This window comes from Lissotriton helveticus, chromosome 1_1 (genome assembly GCF_964261635.1).
Source record: "Lissotriton helveticus chromosome 1_1, aLisHel1.1, whole genome shotgun sequence".
Lineage (NCBI taxonomy): Eukaryota > Metazoa > Chordata > Amphibia > Caudata > Salamandridae > Lissotriton > Lissotriton helveticus.
In genome coordinates this window covers 847,565,790-847,581,168 of record NC_136057.1, presented here as the reverse complement: position 1 = coordinate 847,581,168, position 15,379 = coordinate 847,565,790, and the positions used below count along the sequence as shown (strand labels likewise).

Genomic DNA, 15,379 nt, shown 5'->3' with positions numbered 1-15,379 from the left:
GCTGAGTTCGGTTTGCTTCCAGCTCTCCGGGAAGGTGGAGGTGTTGAAGGAGGTGTTGATGATGTCCCGGAGATGGGGTGCGATGATGGAGTCGGCCTTGTTGAAGACGTGGTGGGGGCAGTGGTCGGTTGGCGATCCGGGGTGGATGGTCTTCATCGTGCGGGTGGTGTCTTCGGTGCTGACCGGGGTCCAGGCGCAGAGGGTGGTGGTGGTGGGCGTTGGTTCGGTGGTTGGGTGCGAGGTTGGTGCGCCGAAGCTGTTGTGTATATCATCATTCTTTAGCTCACTCCACCACCCCAGTTCAGACATGGCCATATGCAAATCAGTCTGACCCTGTACCTCATGGGAACAGTCCAGCCCGAACTGCCAAGCCATGTCTTCTCTGGACCGGAAACAAGCATCCTGGGACCGGTTTCGGGTTTATAACCCTCATTAGCCAGGCTTTCCTGAATCCAGTGGCAAAGTGAGCAAGGGACCAACGTCTGGGCATACCCTGCCAATTTAGGGCGAACAAAGCGATACCAAAGGGGATGATGGACGGAGTGTTGGAGCAAATCAAACACTCACCCCCAGTCAACTGATCTGGGTTTAATCCATCATCATTGTTTAGCTTACTCCACCACCCCAGTTCAGACATGGTCATATGCAAATCAGTCTGACCCTGTGCCTCATGGTGACAGTGCAGCCCGAACTGCCAAGCCATGTCTTCCCTGGACCGGAAACAAGCATACTGGGACCGGTTTCGGGTTCATAACCCTCATAAGCCAGGCTATCTTGAATCCAGTGGTAGAGTGAGCAAGGGACCCACGTCTGAGCATACCCTGCCAACTTAGGGTGAACAAAGCGATACCAAAGGGGGTGATGGACGGAGCAATGGAGCAAATCAAACACTCACCCCCAGTAAACTGATCTGGGTTTAATCCATCATCATTCTTTAGCTCACTCCACCACCCCAGTTCAGACATGGCTTGCCTTTCACTCAAAAAGATGCATCTTTTAATTTTGCAAGAAGCCGTGGATTTAAAAGTTCAGGTTACTTTCTAGTGAAAAGCTTCAGAGCTTCTGGAGATCTCATTCTACGAAACCGTACAGAATGACAGGGACTGACCCTGAATGTAAACAAGGAGCATTCTGAGAAAAGAGCCGTCAGCCCATTAAAGGACATCCTGTGTCAACGCGGAGCAGCCTGTCAGTCAGAGGGCGCACGTGGTGCATTAACCCTGGTTCTTCGAGCTGAACTCTCGGGCCGAGGGCTCTAGTTCACGCCCTCGTGTCACCACACACGGGCGTCGGCCTGCAGCGGCGGGCAGCCTCTGCCGTCACTCAGGCCCCGGCGTGGCGTCAGTGCGCGTGTGCCTGGCGCGCGGCCAGCGGGGGCCGGGCTTGCGTCAGCTGGGCCTCTTCCATCCTCCCTCCCTCCCTCCCTCCCTCTCCGCGCTCCTTCTACGACCGCCGCCGCCTCCCCGGAACCCCGGGCCCTGGTGCGAGGCGCGCACTGCAAGCTAGACCTCGTGTCTGAACCCTGCTGAAGGAGAGCGAGCCCGCACGCTCCCCAAACCCACCCTCCAGGATGCTGTGGACAGCCAGCCGGGTCATAAGGAAGTTCTCCACCTCCACGGTGAGTCCTGGTAACGGGCAGCGGGTTTGGAAGCGTTGCCGTGTCTGTGTGGAGCTCACACGTCCTGCCTCTGTCGTTGAGGTCTGTAAGGGGCTGACAGGCACATGCTCGCTGGCACTGCCGTTTCAGATGTTTGCGGGGCTGGACGCAGGGCGAACGCATCCTTGCTGCTGCTGGTGCTCCTTAAAAGGCTGGCCAGGTGTATGACCTGGTACATGCTCTATGCCGGTGTAAGTGCTGTGTAGGAGTGGACACGCACACCTTGCTGCAGTTGGGGTTTTGTATAGGGCTAGACAAGCACCCTTGCTGCCGCTGTTTGTACCAATGCCCGTGGTTCACGCACTCTGCTGCTGTCATTGCTGTTGCACGACTGTGCGTGTCACACGCACCCAGCCGTTCAGCCTTGCTGCGATATCCAGGGGCGGATGTGACCCACGCAGCCGGCCGCCTCTGTCCGCGAGTGTAAGGCTGAGCATGTCACATCCACCCTGCTGTTGTCCGTGTGTGTATGCGAGACCAGACGCATGCATGTCGCTGATTCCACTGTTGTACACGCGTGGCTGTAGCACACGCACCTACTGCTGTCAGCGATGCTGTGTTGGACAGCAGGGCACTGCAACCGCTGTCACGGCAACTGTAGTCGCACGTAACGCTCGCTGCTGCTAGAACACGTTCCTATTCAGTGCCACAGCACACAACGCAGACCAGAATGTATTTGGTTCCATACGCGCAGCATGTGCATTAACCCGCTACTCTTCCCTTCCAGTCTTAGTCATGGGACATTGCCTTGACAACGAAAGGCATGTTTTTATTTTCCTTATATTTTCAGACGCATGAAATGCCCGGGTTGTGCCACACATAATGTGTTGAGATAATGCAAAGCACTGGTGAATGCATAACAAAAGACAATTGCCCGGTTTGCAAAACGTACATTCCTATTGTATGCATTGCCGCCTCTCATTATTATTGTTACGCGGGGCGTGTGGGGTGAGAGGGGATGGAGTAAACGTTCAGATGGCTGCGTTGTATCATGGACGGGATACGGTCGTTTACTTTCTTATATTTGTAGAAATATTATTGTTCGGGTCCTTTTATATAAGTTATAAAGTCTACCGCCCATATCTGTAAGTGCGTTGATCCTCAGGATGCCGGTTCAGTTCTACGTATGTTTTCCTTCTTTACAAAGCTGCAGGTGCTTTCAGTGCCGGCAGCAGTGCTGTGTTTGTGGCTGTGCTCTGGGGGAGGAGAGCCGCCACGTTCAGAAGCTGCCGGAAAAACTTGACTCAAAAGCGCCTTAGAATTGCATCAGCACACGCCGCACATGGGCGAGAGCGACACGTTGCAGGCAGCACGCTGTACAGTAGGGGGCTGGAGACTGTAAGCTATGTTTGCTGAGCGCTGTCTGAATTTCTACTTATTCATCGCGTAATTACATATGCATGAGTATAGGAAGCCCAACAGTTGGCTGCTGCGTCTTTTGGCCCTTATGTCTCGCCGTCCGTCAGACTGCGATATATATATATATATATATATATATATATATATATATACATATATTCAAGTTTGATTTTACATGCTGCTCTCGAATGTTGTCAGCGATCTGAAGACGTGCTCCTGAAGTTTTGCAGACATGTGGAGTTCATATAATTGCATTTCATTCACATTTATACATAGCCTAATCTGCGAAGAAGGATTTTTTCTGGAAAAGGTGCTGTTTCAGTGCGAAATATCTACAACCTTTTCGCATAAAGCTTGCAGGGTCATTCTAATTTTCCGAGTTTTCCGTGGACCATTCTGTTATCTACGGAAACATTGTTGTCAACGTTGCATGAAACAATGTCTAGAATCTTTCGAAGATGGTTAGAATTACATTTCAGAGAAGGGGCAGAATTAGCAGCCGTGCAAGTGTTGCTTGGTAGTTTAATGCTGGAGATATTAAGGTGCTTTAGAACAGGAGGCATTAACGAGATATAGCAGCTCCAGTGCAGCAGTTCCTTGCTTTCTTAACTTAAGCGGGTTGTTAGCAGTTATTTATGAACCTTTCTTGTTTGCAGCTCTGGAAGCAAAGGGCTTCAATAGTACGAAACAAGGAGAAACAATAACAGAGGTCAGGAATTCAAAGTTAACCACAGCAAAGATATTAAGAGAAAACAAGAGAGAACAAGCATTGAAAATGCAATAGGTCTCGCAATAGAAGAGTTTAACATTTTTCGTTTTGCAAATGGATGAGTGGCGTTGTTTGTGTGAGTGGCGTTGTTTGTGTGAGTGGCGTTGTTTGTGTGAGTGGCGTTGTTTGTGTGAGTGGCGTTGTTTGTGTGAGTGGCGTTGCGTGTGTGAGTGGCGTTGCGTGTGTGAGTGGCGTTGCGTGTGTGAGTGGCGCTGTTGTTTGAGTGGCGCTGTTGTTTCAGTGGCGTTGCGTGTGTGAGTGGCATTGCATGTGTGAGTGGCGTTGCATGGTTGAGTGGCGTTGCGTTGTTGAGTGGCGTTGCATGTGTGAGTGGTGTTGCGTGGATGAGTGGCGTTGCCTGTGTGAGTGGCGTTGCCTGTGTGAGTGGCGTTGCGTGTGTGAGTGGCGTTGCGTGTGTGAGTGGCGTTGCGTGGCTGAGTGGCGTTGCGTGGCTGAGTGGCGTTGCGTGTGTGAGTGGCGTTGCGTGGTTGAGTGGCGTTGCGTGGTTGAGTGGCGTTGCGTTGTTGAGTGGCGTTGCGTGTGTGAGTGGCGTTGCGTGGCTGAGTGGCGTTGCGTGGCTGAGTGGCGTTGCGTGGGTGAGTGGCATTGCGTGGGTGAGTGGCGTTGCGTGTGTGAGTGGCGTTGTGTGTGTGAGTGGCGTTGTGTGTGTGAGTGGCATTGCGTGGTTGAGTGTCTCGTCTTCATAAACGTTGGACAGAGTAGCGGATTGCCTCGTTGACAAAGGCCACATAAATTAGACAAACGGAAATCCAGGTAAGCACACACTGACACTGGAACTGAACAGAAAAAGACAAGCATGCACATGCATTAAAGGACATACACACAAGCCTATGAAAACACATACAATGCTAAACTAAAGCACTAGTTAGTCAGATGAGACGTTATGCAAACCTTCTTTACACAGTAATCCCGCACCAAAATTAAATAGCAGGGCTAGATTTTCCTAGAGGTTAGAGAAGCTATGTGGCCTTTAATTGAGATAGATGGCCGCGTATGACAACTCCATGTTTGTTCTGGAGTGGTTTATTTTCCCAGGAGAGCCGCAGAGTCTCATGTGAAGCAGAGGGTTGAGGAGTGTCCGCATTTTGGCAGCCCCTTTATAACAAGCATGAGATGGGACCCGAAAACACTGGAATGAGAAGGGGCTGAAAGGAGCTAGTGACAGAGTTCAACTGGAGGAGAGGTGGGCAAAAACAATGAAAAGGTGGACAAGGGAGGAGAGAAGGAAAGGTGACAAAGAACTGCTGGAGGAGCAAAGAGGAGAAAAGAAATGCGACACGGCGGGCAGGGGAGGGGGCGGAGCGGGTAAAAAAAAAAACAAGACGGAGGGAAAGGCAGATAAGGGGAGGGGGGAGGAGAAATGCGACACGGCGGGCAGGGGAGGGGGCGGAGCGGGGAGAGGGTGTGAACAAATATGTTTACTCACAAGTTAAGTAATTTCACTCCATACCTTCTGGTGCTAGCACATACAATTACATTAAGAATATTACAGTGAGTGGATTGATTTTGTTACGGTAATTTTAGCAACATATCATCTTCGAGCAGCGTTTTCACTAGACTTCAATGGAATTAACAATATTTGAGGATTCTGTCAATTATTCAATCGTTTTAAGGTCTGTTTCTTTCTGATGTAAACAACGAGAACACTAGCAAAGGAGTAAAACGTGATGTGTGCGAGTGATTAATCAATGCTTGTACTGCGTCTGTGTGGTGTTTCCTGGTGCGTGTCTGTCCGTTTTCCCGTGCATTTGCAGGCAAAGGGAGCTTAACCCCAAGCATGAGATGGGACCCGAAAACACTGGAATGAGAAGGGGCTGAAAGGAGCTAGTGACAGAGTTCAACTGGAGGAGAGGTGGGCAAAAACAATGAAAAGGTGGACAAGGGAGGAGAGAAGGAAAGGTGACAGAGAACTGCTGGAGGAGCAAAGAGGAGAAAAGAAATGCGACACGGCGGGCAGGGGAGGGGGCGGAGCGGGTAAAAAAAAAACAAGACGGAGGGAAAGGCAGATAAGGGGAGGGGGGAGGAGAAATGCGACACGGCGGGCAGGGGAGGGGGCGGAGCGGGGAGAGGGTGTGAAAGCAGCAGGGGACTGGAGTGCGGCTGTGGGAACTGATGTGCACGCGCTTTTAAGCTCAATGAGCATGCGCATTGAGCTTAAAAGTCACGGGCACTGCAAGGAATCGCCACGATTCCTTGCAAGTTAATTAAAGAGTGGTTAAGCCCCAATAGTCTCGCAAGCTCCGAGACCTAAAAAAAAGGGGTTGGGAGAAAGAGTGAGAGGAAAGAGTATAACAAATTAGGAAGAAACTCTGATAAGAAGAAAGGTCAAAAGGATGAAAGGATGGATTCAGGGTGAAAAGACAGGATGGAAGTGTAAAATAGCATTTGCTTGGATGGGTGAAAGAAAGTGGACACCTGGATGAAGGGTAAAGGAGGGATTGCTGGATTAATAAAAGGGGGATGAATTAGTAGATGACGAATGGATGGATGGGCGGAAGTGTGAGGGAAGGATGGAAAACTGTAATGGTAAAAGGATTAATGGAATGGTGAAAGGATTGATGGAGACACGAAAAGCTTAAAGGATTGAGGGATAGATGTATGGGAAGAGGGAACCTTATCTAGAGTGAGTAGAGATTACTCGCTTCGCTCACCTAATGGTGTTCGAGATATGACATTTTCTGGCTACTCCCTTGATCAGCTTGTAGTATAATTTAAACTCCTTTTGTGGTATTGCGTCTAAATCCATTGTCATTCCAGTTTGGACCCAGCCATATGCAAATCAGTCTTGAGTCTGTTCCTCATGGGAACAGTCCAGTCTGAACTGCCAGGTCAGATCCCCCCTAGAACGAAAACAAGCATCCTGGGACCGGTTTCATGGTATCACCTCTCATCATTCCAAAACAAAAGAGGAGCGTTGAGGTACTGATAGAGTCACCCTCCTAACAGAACTTTATAACCAAAGAGATTCTATCAAAAAAGTGAAAAAAGTGATATTTATATTAATTTTTGGTTTTTAGGGCTCGGGCCTACGTCACACGAAGTGGGGCGGGGCTTCCGAGCTCTAATGTTATTAAAAACAAAAGTTCAGAAAGGGCTGTGGGCTGCCGCATTCCAGAAAGCGCGCGGTTTTTGCGTGTGGTATTCTGCCATGTGAATGGTAATTGGTCCAGGCAAGGCTGTGTTTAAGTAAGGCAGCACGCCATAGGGCTTTGGAATTTTTGCAATGTCCACTTCCTGCATAAAGTGTTCGGACACACGCAGAAGAATACATAAATCCTCAATTACCAGCTGTCCGAGGTGCCGGTAATAGAAGGCAGATGGTGCTGGGAGCGTGTGCACTGCTGTGTTTTTTTTCCCTTGAGCTCTGTGTGCACGCCGGCAAACCCGCGCCTGCTCTTTGACTGAGGTAGGCTAAACAAGCATTGGCAAAGCAAATAGGACTCTCCTATACAAAATCTGTTGGTTTTGTCAGGGATATGTTTAGCCATGTTGTACAGCAGCCTGGCTGCTATGCAGCACAGCTGAAAGTAAAAAAACAAACAAAGTGCTTTGATAAGCACTCGTGCCCACTCACCCGAACTCAAACTTTTAATGTCAAAATAGAAGATCACTTTAATTTACTGCCCTCATAACAGACCCCTTGCAGTAGCTCTCGTTGTCCTCTTACCAGATCCCTTGCATCTTCCCAGCTATTGCCAGATTTCTCACTCGCTCCCTTTCTCGTCACCATGACTCACTCTCTCCACCCTTTCCTAAAAAAAACACTCCACCTCGCTTTCCTCTCACTGGGAGCCTCACATTTACTCTCACAGTCCGGTTACCAGATTCCTACTGCCGTTGTACCAGATCACTCATTGTACTATCATTTAGTGTCCTATCATTAGAGACTTGCTTCAGGCAGAGTAGGGAGGGCAGAGTAGGGAGGGCAGAGTAGGGAGGGCAGAGTAGGGAGGGCAGAGTAGGGAGTGCAGAGTAGGGAGTGCAGAGTAGGGAGAGGAGAAGTGAGTAGTGAGTAGAGTAGTGAGTAGCGAGTAGAGTAGTGAGTAGTGAGTAGAGTAGTGAGTAGAGTAGTGAGTAGAGTAGTGAGTAGTGAGTAGAGTAGTGAGTAGTGAGTTGAGTAGTGAGTGGAGTAGTGAGTAGAGTAGTGAGTAGTGAGTAGAGTAGTGAGTAGAGTAGTGAGTAGAGTAGTGAGTAGTGAGTAGTGAGTAGAGTAGTGAGTAGAGTAGTGAGTAGAGTAGTGAGTAGAGTAGTGAGTAGTGAGTAGAGTAGTGAGTAGAGTAGTGAGTAGCGAGTAGAGTAGCGAGTAGAGTAGTGAGTAGAGTAGTGAGTAGAGTAGTGAGTAGAGTAGTGAGTAGAGTAGTGAGTAGAGTAGTGAGTGGAGTAGTGAGTAGAGTAGTGAGTAGTGAGTAGAGTAGTGAGTAGAGTAGTGAGTAGAGTAGTGAGTAGAGTAGTGAGTAGTGAGTAGAGTAGTGAGTAGAGTAGTGAGTAGAGTAGTGAGTAGAGTAGTGAGTAGTGAGTAGAGTAGTGAGTAGTGAGTAGAGTAGTGAGTAGAGTAGTGAGTAGCGAGTAGAGTAGTGAGTAGAGTAGTGAGTAGAGTAGTGAGTAGAGTAGTGAGTAGAGTAGTGAGTAGTGAGTAGAGTAGTGAGTAGAGCAGTGAGTAGAGTAGTGAGTAGTGAGTGTAAAGTAGTGAGTAGAGTAGTGAGTAGTGAGTAGTGAGTGCAGAGTAGTGAGTAGTGAGTGCAGAGTAGTGAGTAGTGAGTGCAGAGTAGTGAATAGTGAGTGCAGAGTAGTGGGTAGAGTAGTGGGTAGAGTAGTGGGTAGAGTAGTGAGTAGAGTAGTGAGTAGAGTAGTGAGTAGAGTAGTGAGTGCAGAGTAGTGAGTAGTGAGTGCAGAGTAGTGAGTAGTGAGTGCAGAGTAGTGAGTGCAGAGTAGTGAGTGCAGAGTAGTGAGTAGAGTAGTGAGTAGAGTAGTGAGTAGAGTAGTGAGTAGAGTAGTGAGTAGTGAGTAGTGAGTAGTGAGTAGTGAGTAGAGAGTGCAGAGTAGTGAGTAGTGAGTGCAGAGTAGTGAGTGCAGAGTAGTGAGTGCAGAGTAGTGAGTAGAGTAGTGAGTAGTTAGTGAGCAGAGTAGTGAGTAGTGAGTGCAGAGTAGTGAGTAGTGAGTAGAGCAGTGAGTAGAGTAGTGAGTAGAGTGAGTTGAGTAGTGAGTAGAGTAGTGTGCAGAGTAGTGAGTGCAGAGTAGAGTAGTGAGTAGTGAGTAGTGAGTAGAGTAGTGAGTAGAGTAGAGTAGTGAGTGCAGAGTAGTGAGTGCAGAGTAGTGAGTGCAGAGTAGTGAGTGCAGAGTAGTGAGTGCAGAGTAGTGAGTGCAGAGTAGTGAGTGCAGAGTAGTGAGTAGAGTAGTGAGTAGAGTAGTGAGTAGTGAGTAGAGTAAGTTGAGTAGTGAGTAGAGTAGTGAGTAGAGTAGTGTGCAGTGAGTGCAGAGTAGTGAGTAGTGAGTAGAGTAGTGAGTGCAGAGTAGTGAGTGCAGAGTAGTGAGTAGAGTAGTGAGAGAAGTAGTGAGTAGAGTAATGAGGTGAGTAGTGAGTGCAGAGTAGTGAGTAGAGTAGTCATTAGTGAGTAGAGTAGTGAGGTGAGTAGAGTAGTGAGTAAAGTAGTGAGTGCAGAGTAGTGAGTAGAGAAGTGAGTAGAGTAGTGAGTAGAGTAGTGAGTAGAGTAGTGAGTAGAGTAGTGAGTAGTGAGTAGTGAGTAGTGAGTAGTGAGTAGAGAGTGCAGAGTAGTGAGTAGTGTAGTGAGTAGAGTAGTGAGTAGAGTAGTGAGGTGAGTAGTTAGTGAGCAGAGTAGTGAGTAGTGAGTGCAGAGTAGTGAGTAGTGAGTAGAGTAGTGAGTAGTGAGTAGAAAGTAGTGAGTAGAGTAGTGAGTAGAGTAGTGAGTAGAGTAGTGAGTGGAGAGTAGTGAGTAGTGAGCAGAGTAGTGAGTAGTGAGCAGAGTAGTGAGTAGTGAGCAGAGTAGTGAGTAGAGTAGTGAGTAGTGAGCAGAGTAGTGAGTAGTGAGTGCAGAGTAGTGAGTAGTGAGTGCAGAGTAGTGAGTAGTGTAGTGAGTAGAGTAGTGAGTAGAGTAGTGAGGTGAGTAGTTAGTGAGCAGAGTAGTGAGTAGTGAGTGCAGAGTAGTGAGTAGTGAGTAGAGTAGTGAGTAGTGAGTAGAAAGTAGTGAGTAGAGTAGTGAGTAGAGTAGTGAGTAGAGTAGTGAGTAGAGTAGTGAGTAGTGAGTGCAGAGTAGTGAGTGCAGAGTAGTGAGTGCAGAGTAGTGAGTGTAGAGTAGTGAGTAGAGTAGTGAGTAGAGTAGTGAGGTGAGTAGAGTAGTGAGTAGAGTGAGTTGAGTAGTGAGTTGAGTAGTGAGTAGAGTAGTGAGTAGAGTAGTGAGAAGAGTAGTGAGTAGTGAGTGCAGAGTAGTGAGTAGTGAGTAGAGTAGTGAGTGCAGAGTAGTGAGTAGTGAGTGCAGAGTAGTGAGTAGAGTAGTGAGAGAAGTAGTGAGTAGAGTAATGAGGTGAGTAGTGAGTGCAGAGTAGTGAGTAGAGTAGTCATTAGTGAGTAGAGTAGTGAGGTGAGTAGAGTAGTGAGTAAAGTAGTGAGTGCAGAGTAGTGAGTAGAGAAGTGAGTAGAAAGTAGTGAGTAGAGTAGTGAGTAGAGTAGTGAGTAGAGTAGTGAGTGGAGAGTAGTGAGTAGTGAGCAGAGTAGTGAGTCGTGAGTAGTGAGCAGAGTAGTGAGTAGTGAGCAGAGTAGTGAGTAGTGAGTGCAGAGTAGTGAGTAGTGTAGTGAGTAGAGTAGTGAGTAGAGTAGTGAGGTGAGTAGTTAGTGAGCAGAGTAGTGAGTAGTGAGTGCAGAGTAGTGAGTAGTGAGTAGAGTAGTGAGTAGTGAGTAGTGAGTAGAAAGTAGTGAGTAGAGTAGTGAGTAGAGTAGTGAGTAGAGTAGGGAGTAGAGTAGTGAGTGCAGAGTAGTGAGTAGTGAGTAGAGTAGTGAGTGCAGAGTAGTGAGTAGAGTAGTGAGGTGAGTAGAGTAGTGAGTGCAGAGAAGTGAGTAGTGAGTAGAGTAGTGAGTAGAGTAGTGAGTAGTGAGTAGTGAGTAGTGAGTAGAGTAGTGAGTAGAGTAGTGAGTAGAGTAGTGAGTAGAGTAGTGAGGTGAGTAGAGTAGTGAGTAGAGTAGTGAGTAGAGTAGTGAGTAGAGTAGTGAGTATGGAGTGCAGAGTAGAGTAGTGAGTAGAGTAGTGAGTAGAGTAGTGAGTAGAGTAGTGAGTAGAGTAGTGAGTAGAGCAGTGAGTAGAGTAGTGAGTAGTGAGTGCAGAGTAGTGAGTAGTGAGTAGAGTAGTGAGTAGAGTAGTGAGTAGAGCAGTGAGTGTAGAGTAGTGAGCAGTGAGTGCAGAGTAGTGAGCAGTGAGTGCAGAGTAGTGAGTAGTGAGTGCAGAGTAGTGAGTAGTGAGTGCAGAGTAGTGAGTAGAGTAGTGAGTAGAGTAGTGAGTAGAGTAGTGAGTAGTGAGTAGAGTAGTGAGTAGAGTAGTGAGTAGTGAGTGCAGAGTAGTGAGTAGTGAGTGCAGAGTAGTGAGTAGTGAGTGCAGAGTAGTGAGTAGAGTAGTGAGTAGAGTAGTGAGTAGAGTAGTGAGTAGAGTAGTGAGTAGAGTAGTGAGTATGGAGTGCAGAGTAGTGAGTAGAGTAGTGAGTAGAGTAGTGAGTAGAGTAGTGAGTAGAGTAGTGAGTATGGAGTGCAGAGTAGTGAGTAGTGAGTAGAGTAGTGAGTAGAGCAGTGAGTAGAGCAGTGAGTAGTGAGTGTAGAGTAGTGAGTTGAGTAGTGAGTAGTGAGTAGAGTAGAGTAGTGAGTGCAGAGTAGTGAGTGCAGAGTAGTGAGTGCAGAGTAGTGAGTGCAGAGTAGTGAGTGCAGAGTAGTGAGTGCAGAGTAGTGAGTAGAGTAGTGAGTAGAGTAGTGAGTAGAGTAGTGAGTAGAGTAGTGAGTAGAGAGTATGGAGTGCAGAGTAGTGAGTAGGGAGTAGAGTAGTGAGTAGAGCAGTGAGTAGAGCAGTGAGTAGAGCAGTGAGTTGAGCAGTGAGTAGAGCAGTGAGTAGTGAGTGTAGAGTAGTGAGTAGAGTAGTGAGTAGTGAGTAGTGAGTAGTGAGTAGAGTAGTGAGTAGAGTAGTGAGTAGAGTAGTGAGTAGTGAGTAGTGAGTAGTGAGTAGAGTAGTGAGTAGTGAGTAGTGAGTAGTGAGTAGAGTAGTGAGTAGTGAGTAGAGTAGTGAGTAGTGAGTAGTGAGTAGTGAGTAGTGAGTAGAGTAGTGAGTAGAGTAGTGAGTAGAGTAGTGAGTAGTGAGTAGTGAGTAGAGTAGTGAGTAGTGAGTAGTGAGTAGTGAGTAGAGTAGTGAGTAGTGAGTAGAGTAGTGAGTAGTGAGTAGTGAGTAGTGAGTAGTGAGTAGTGAGTAGAGTAGTGAGTAGAGTAGTGAGTGCAGAGTAGTGAGTGCAGAGTAGTGAGTGCAGAGTAGTGAGCAGAGTAGTGAGCAGAGTAGTGAGCAGAGTAGTGAGTAGAGTAGAGTAGTGAGTAGAGTAGAGTAGTGAGTAGAGTAGTGAGTAGTGAGTAGAGTAGTGAGTAGTGAGTAGTGAGTAGTGAGTAGAGTGAGTTGAGTAGTGAGTAGAGTAGTGAGTAGAGTAGTGTGCAGAGTAGTGAGTAGTGAGTGCAGAGTAGTGAGTAGTGAGTAGAGTAGTGAGTGCAGAGTAGTGAGTAGTGAGTGCAGAGTAGTGAGTAGAGTAGTGAGAGAAGTAGTGAGTAGAGTAGTGAGTAGAGTAGTGAGTGCAGAGTAGTGAGTAGAGTAGTCATTAGTGAGTAGAGTAGTGAGGTGAGTAGAGTAGTGAGTAAAGTAGTGAGTGCAGAGTAGTGAGTAGAGTAGGGAGTAGAGTAGGGAGTAGAGTAGTGAGTAGAGTAGTGAGTGCAGAGTAGTGAGTAGTGAGTAGAGTAGTGAGTGCAGAGTAGTGAGTAGTGAGTAGAGTAGTGAGGTGAGTAGAGTAGTGAGTAAAGTAGTGAGTGCAGAGAAGTGAGTAGTGAGTAGAGTAGTGAGTAGTGAGTAGAGTAGTGAGTAGAGTAGTGAGTGCAGAGTAGTGAGTATAGTAGTCAGTAGTGAGTAGAGTAGTGAGTAGAGTAGTGAGGTGAGTAGAGTAGTGAGTAGAGTAGTGAGGTGAGTAGAGTAGTGAGTAAAGTAGTGAGTGCAGAGTAGTGAGTAGAGAAGTCAGTAGTGAGTAGGGTAGTGAGGTGAGTAGAGTAGTGAGTAGAGTAGTGAGGTGAGTAGAGTAGTGAGTAAAGTAGTGAGGTGAGTAGAGTAGTGAGGTGAGTAGAGTAGTGAGTAAAGTAGTGAGGTGAGTAGAGTAGTGAGTAAAGTAGTGAGGTGAGTAGAGTAGCGAGTAGTGAGTAGAGTAGTGAGTAGTGAGTAGAGTAGTGAGTAGTGAGTGCAGAGTAGTGAGTATAGTAGTCAGTAGTGAGTAGAGTAGTGAGTAGAGTAGTGAGGTGAGTAGAGTAGTGAGTAAAGTAGTGAGTGCAGAGTAGTGAGTAGAGAAGTCAGTAGTGAGTAGAGTAGTGAGTAGAGAAGTCAGTAGTGAGTAGTGAGTAGAGTAGTGAGTAGAGTAGTGAGGTGAGTAGAGTAGTGAGTAAAGTAGTGAGGTGAGTAGAGTAGCGAGTAGTGAGTAGAGTAGTGAGTAGTGAGTAGAGTAGTGAGTAGTGAGTGCAGAGTAGTGAGTATAGTAGTCAGTAGTGAGTAGAGTAGTGAGTAGAGTAGTGAGGTGAGTAGAGTAGTGAGTAAAGTAGTGAGTGCAGAGTAGTGAGTAGAGAAGTCAGTAGTGAGTAGTGAGTAGAGAAGTCAGTAGTGAGTAGAGTAGTGAGTAGAGTAGTGAGGTGAGTAGAGTAGTGAGTAAAGTAGTGAGGTGAGTAGAGTAGTGAGTAAAGTAGTGAGTGCAGAGTAGTGAGTAGAGAAGTGAGTGCAGAGTAGTGAGTAGAGAAGTGAGTAGAGAGTAAAGTAGTGAGTGCAGAGTAGTGAGTAGAGAAGTGAGTAGTGAGTAGTGAGTGCAGAGTAGCGAGTGGAGAGTAGTGAGTAGAGTAGTGAGTAGTGAGTGCAGAGTAGTGAGTAGTGAGTGCAGAGTAGAGTAGTGAGTAGAGTAGTGAGTAGAGTAGTGAGTAGAGTAGTGAGTAGTGAGTGCAGAGTAGTGAGTAGTGAGTAGAGTAGAGTAGTGAGTAGGACATCACAGGCAGCAGCTGTGCAAGCTTCTTACACTCACAAGGAGACCACAGGCAGCTGAGTTGCAAGCTTCTCCCACTCACAAGAAGGACATCACAAACCGCAGCGGTGCAAGCTTCTCACACTCACAAGAAGGACATCACAAACAGCAGCGGTGCAAGCTTCTCACACTCACAAGGAGACCACAGGCAGCTGAGGTGCAAGCTTCTCCCACTCACAAGAAGGACATCACAAGCAGCAGCGGTGCAAGCTTCTCACACTCACACGAAGGACATCACAGGCAGCAGCTGTGCAAGCTTGTTACACTCACAAGGATACCACAGGCAGCTGAGGTGCAAGCTTCTCCCACTCACAAGAAGGACATCACAAGCAGCAGCGGTGCAAGCTTCCCTCACACACTCACAGCAGGTACTGTGCCAAGGCAGGAGCAGCAACAGAGCAAGAGTCCCTTATAAAGAACAGGCACAGCACAGAGATGCACAATGCAATCTTCTCATACTCACAGGCAGCAGCTGTGCAAGCTTCTCACACTCACAAGAACCACATCACAGGCAGCAGCTGTGCAAGCTTCTTACACTCACAAGGAGACCACAGGCAGCAGAGGTGCAAGCTTCTCACACTCACAAGAAGGACAACACAGGCAGTAACGGTGCAATATTCTCACACTCACAAGGAGATCACTGGCAGTACACACCACATGAACACACTCCATAACACATAGCAACAATACATTGGCATTTACAATGCCATTAGCTCAAACTCAAATAAATCCGAGCCCGATTGCATTTCTAATGCTTGTTCTGAATTGTGCTAGGCTCTCTCTTAGAAGTGGAAAGATGAGAACACAATGTGCTTGTTAAAATACCCCTCACACACTAAAAAATCCGTTAGTGTCATGCTTCATCATAGGGGTCTTCCCGCCCCTATAACGGGACGGGGCGTGCTACGACCAAACGAACTACGCGGGAGCACTTAGGTTGTGACAGTGGCTATGTGTGGGTGCACGGGTGTCAGTGAAAGTGTAGGGACCTAATAAAGTGAGTATAAAAAAGGTTAAAAATTCCCTGGCTTAGTAGAAAAAAATTATTTTATTCACTTCTCTAGCTGGGAACATTAAGAAGGGGTTGTGAGGTAGAGCATTAGCTAACTACCTAGTCGACATGTTTCGTAAGCAGTCCCCTACTGCTTACTCATCAGGACCAAATAGTGATCCCTACTTGTAATTACTCAGTTCTACAGAGATATGCCTACTGTCCTACAAACAGTACAGCAAAAATAAGCTGACTGTTTGGGCTTCGGGGCATGAGTTGGCCCAAGTGA

The 15,379-nt window shown here is 47.4% G+C and overlaps 1 protein-coding gene across 1 annotated transcript in view; it reads left to right on the top strand.

Annotated features, from left to right (window-relative positions):
* Positions 1–1,195: 1,195 nt before the first annotated feature.
* ALDH1L2 (aldehyde dehydrogenase 1 family member L2) overlaps positions 1,196–15,379 on the top strand; it is a 269,678-nt gene continuing 255,494 nt past the window's right edge. Inside the window, exon 1 of the mRNA XM_078675046.1 lies at positions 1,196–1,618. Coding sequence (XP_078531172.1) covers positions 1,571–1,618 — 48 coding nt within the window. The 5' untranslated portion in view covers positions 1,196–1,570. The remainder of the gene's footprint in view (positions 1,619–15,379) is intronic.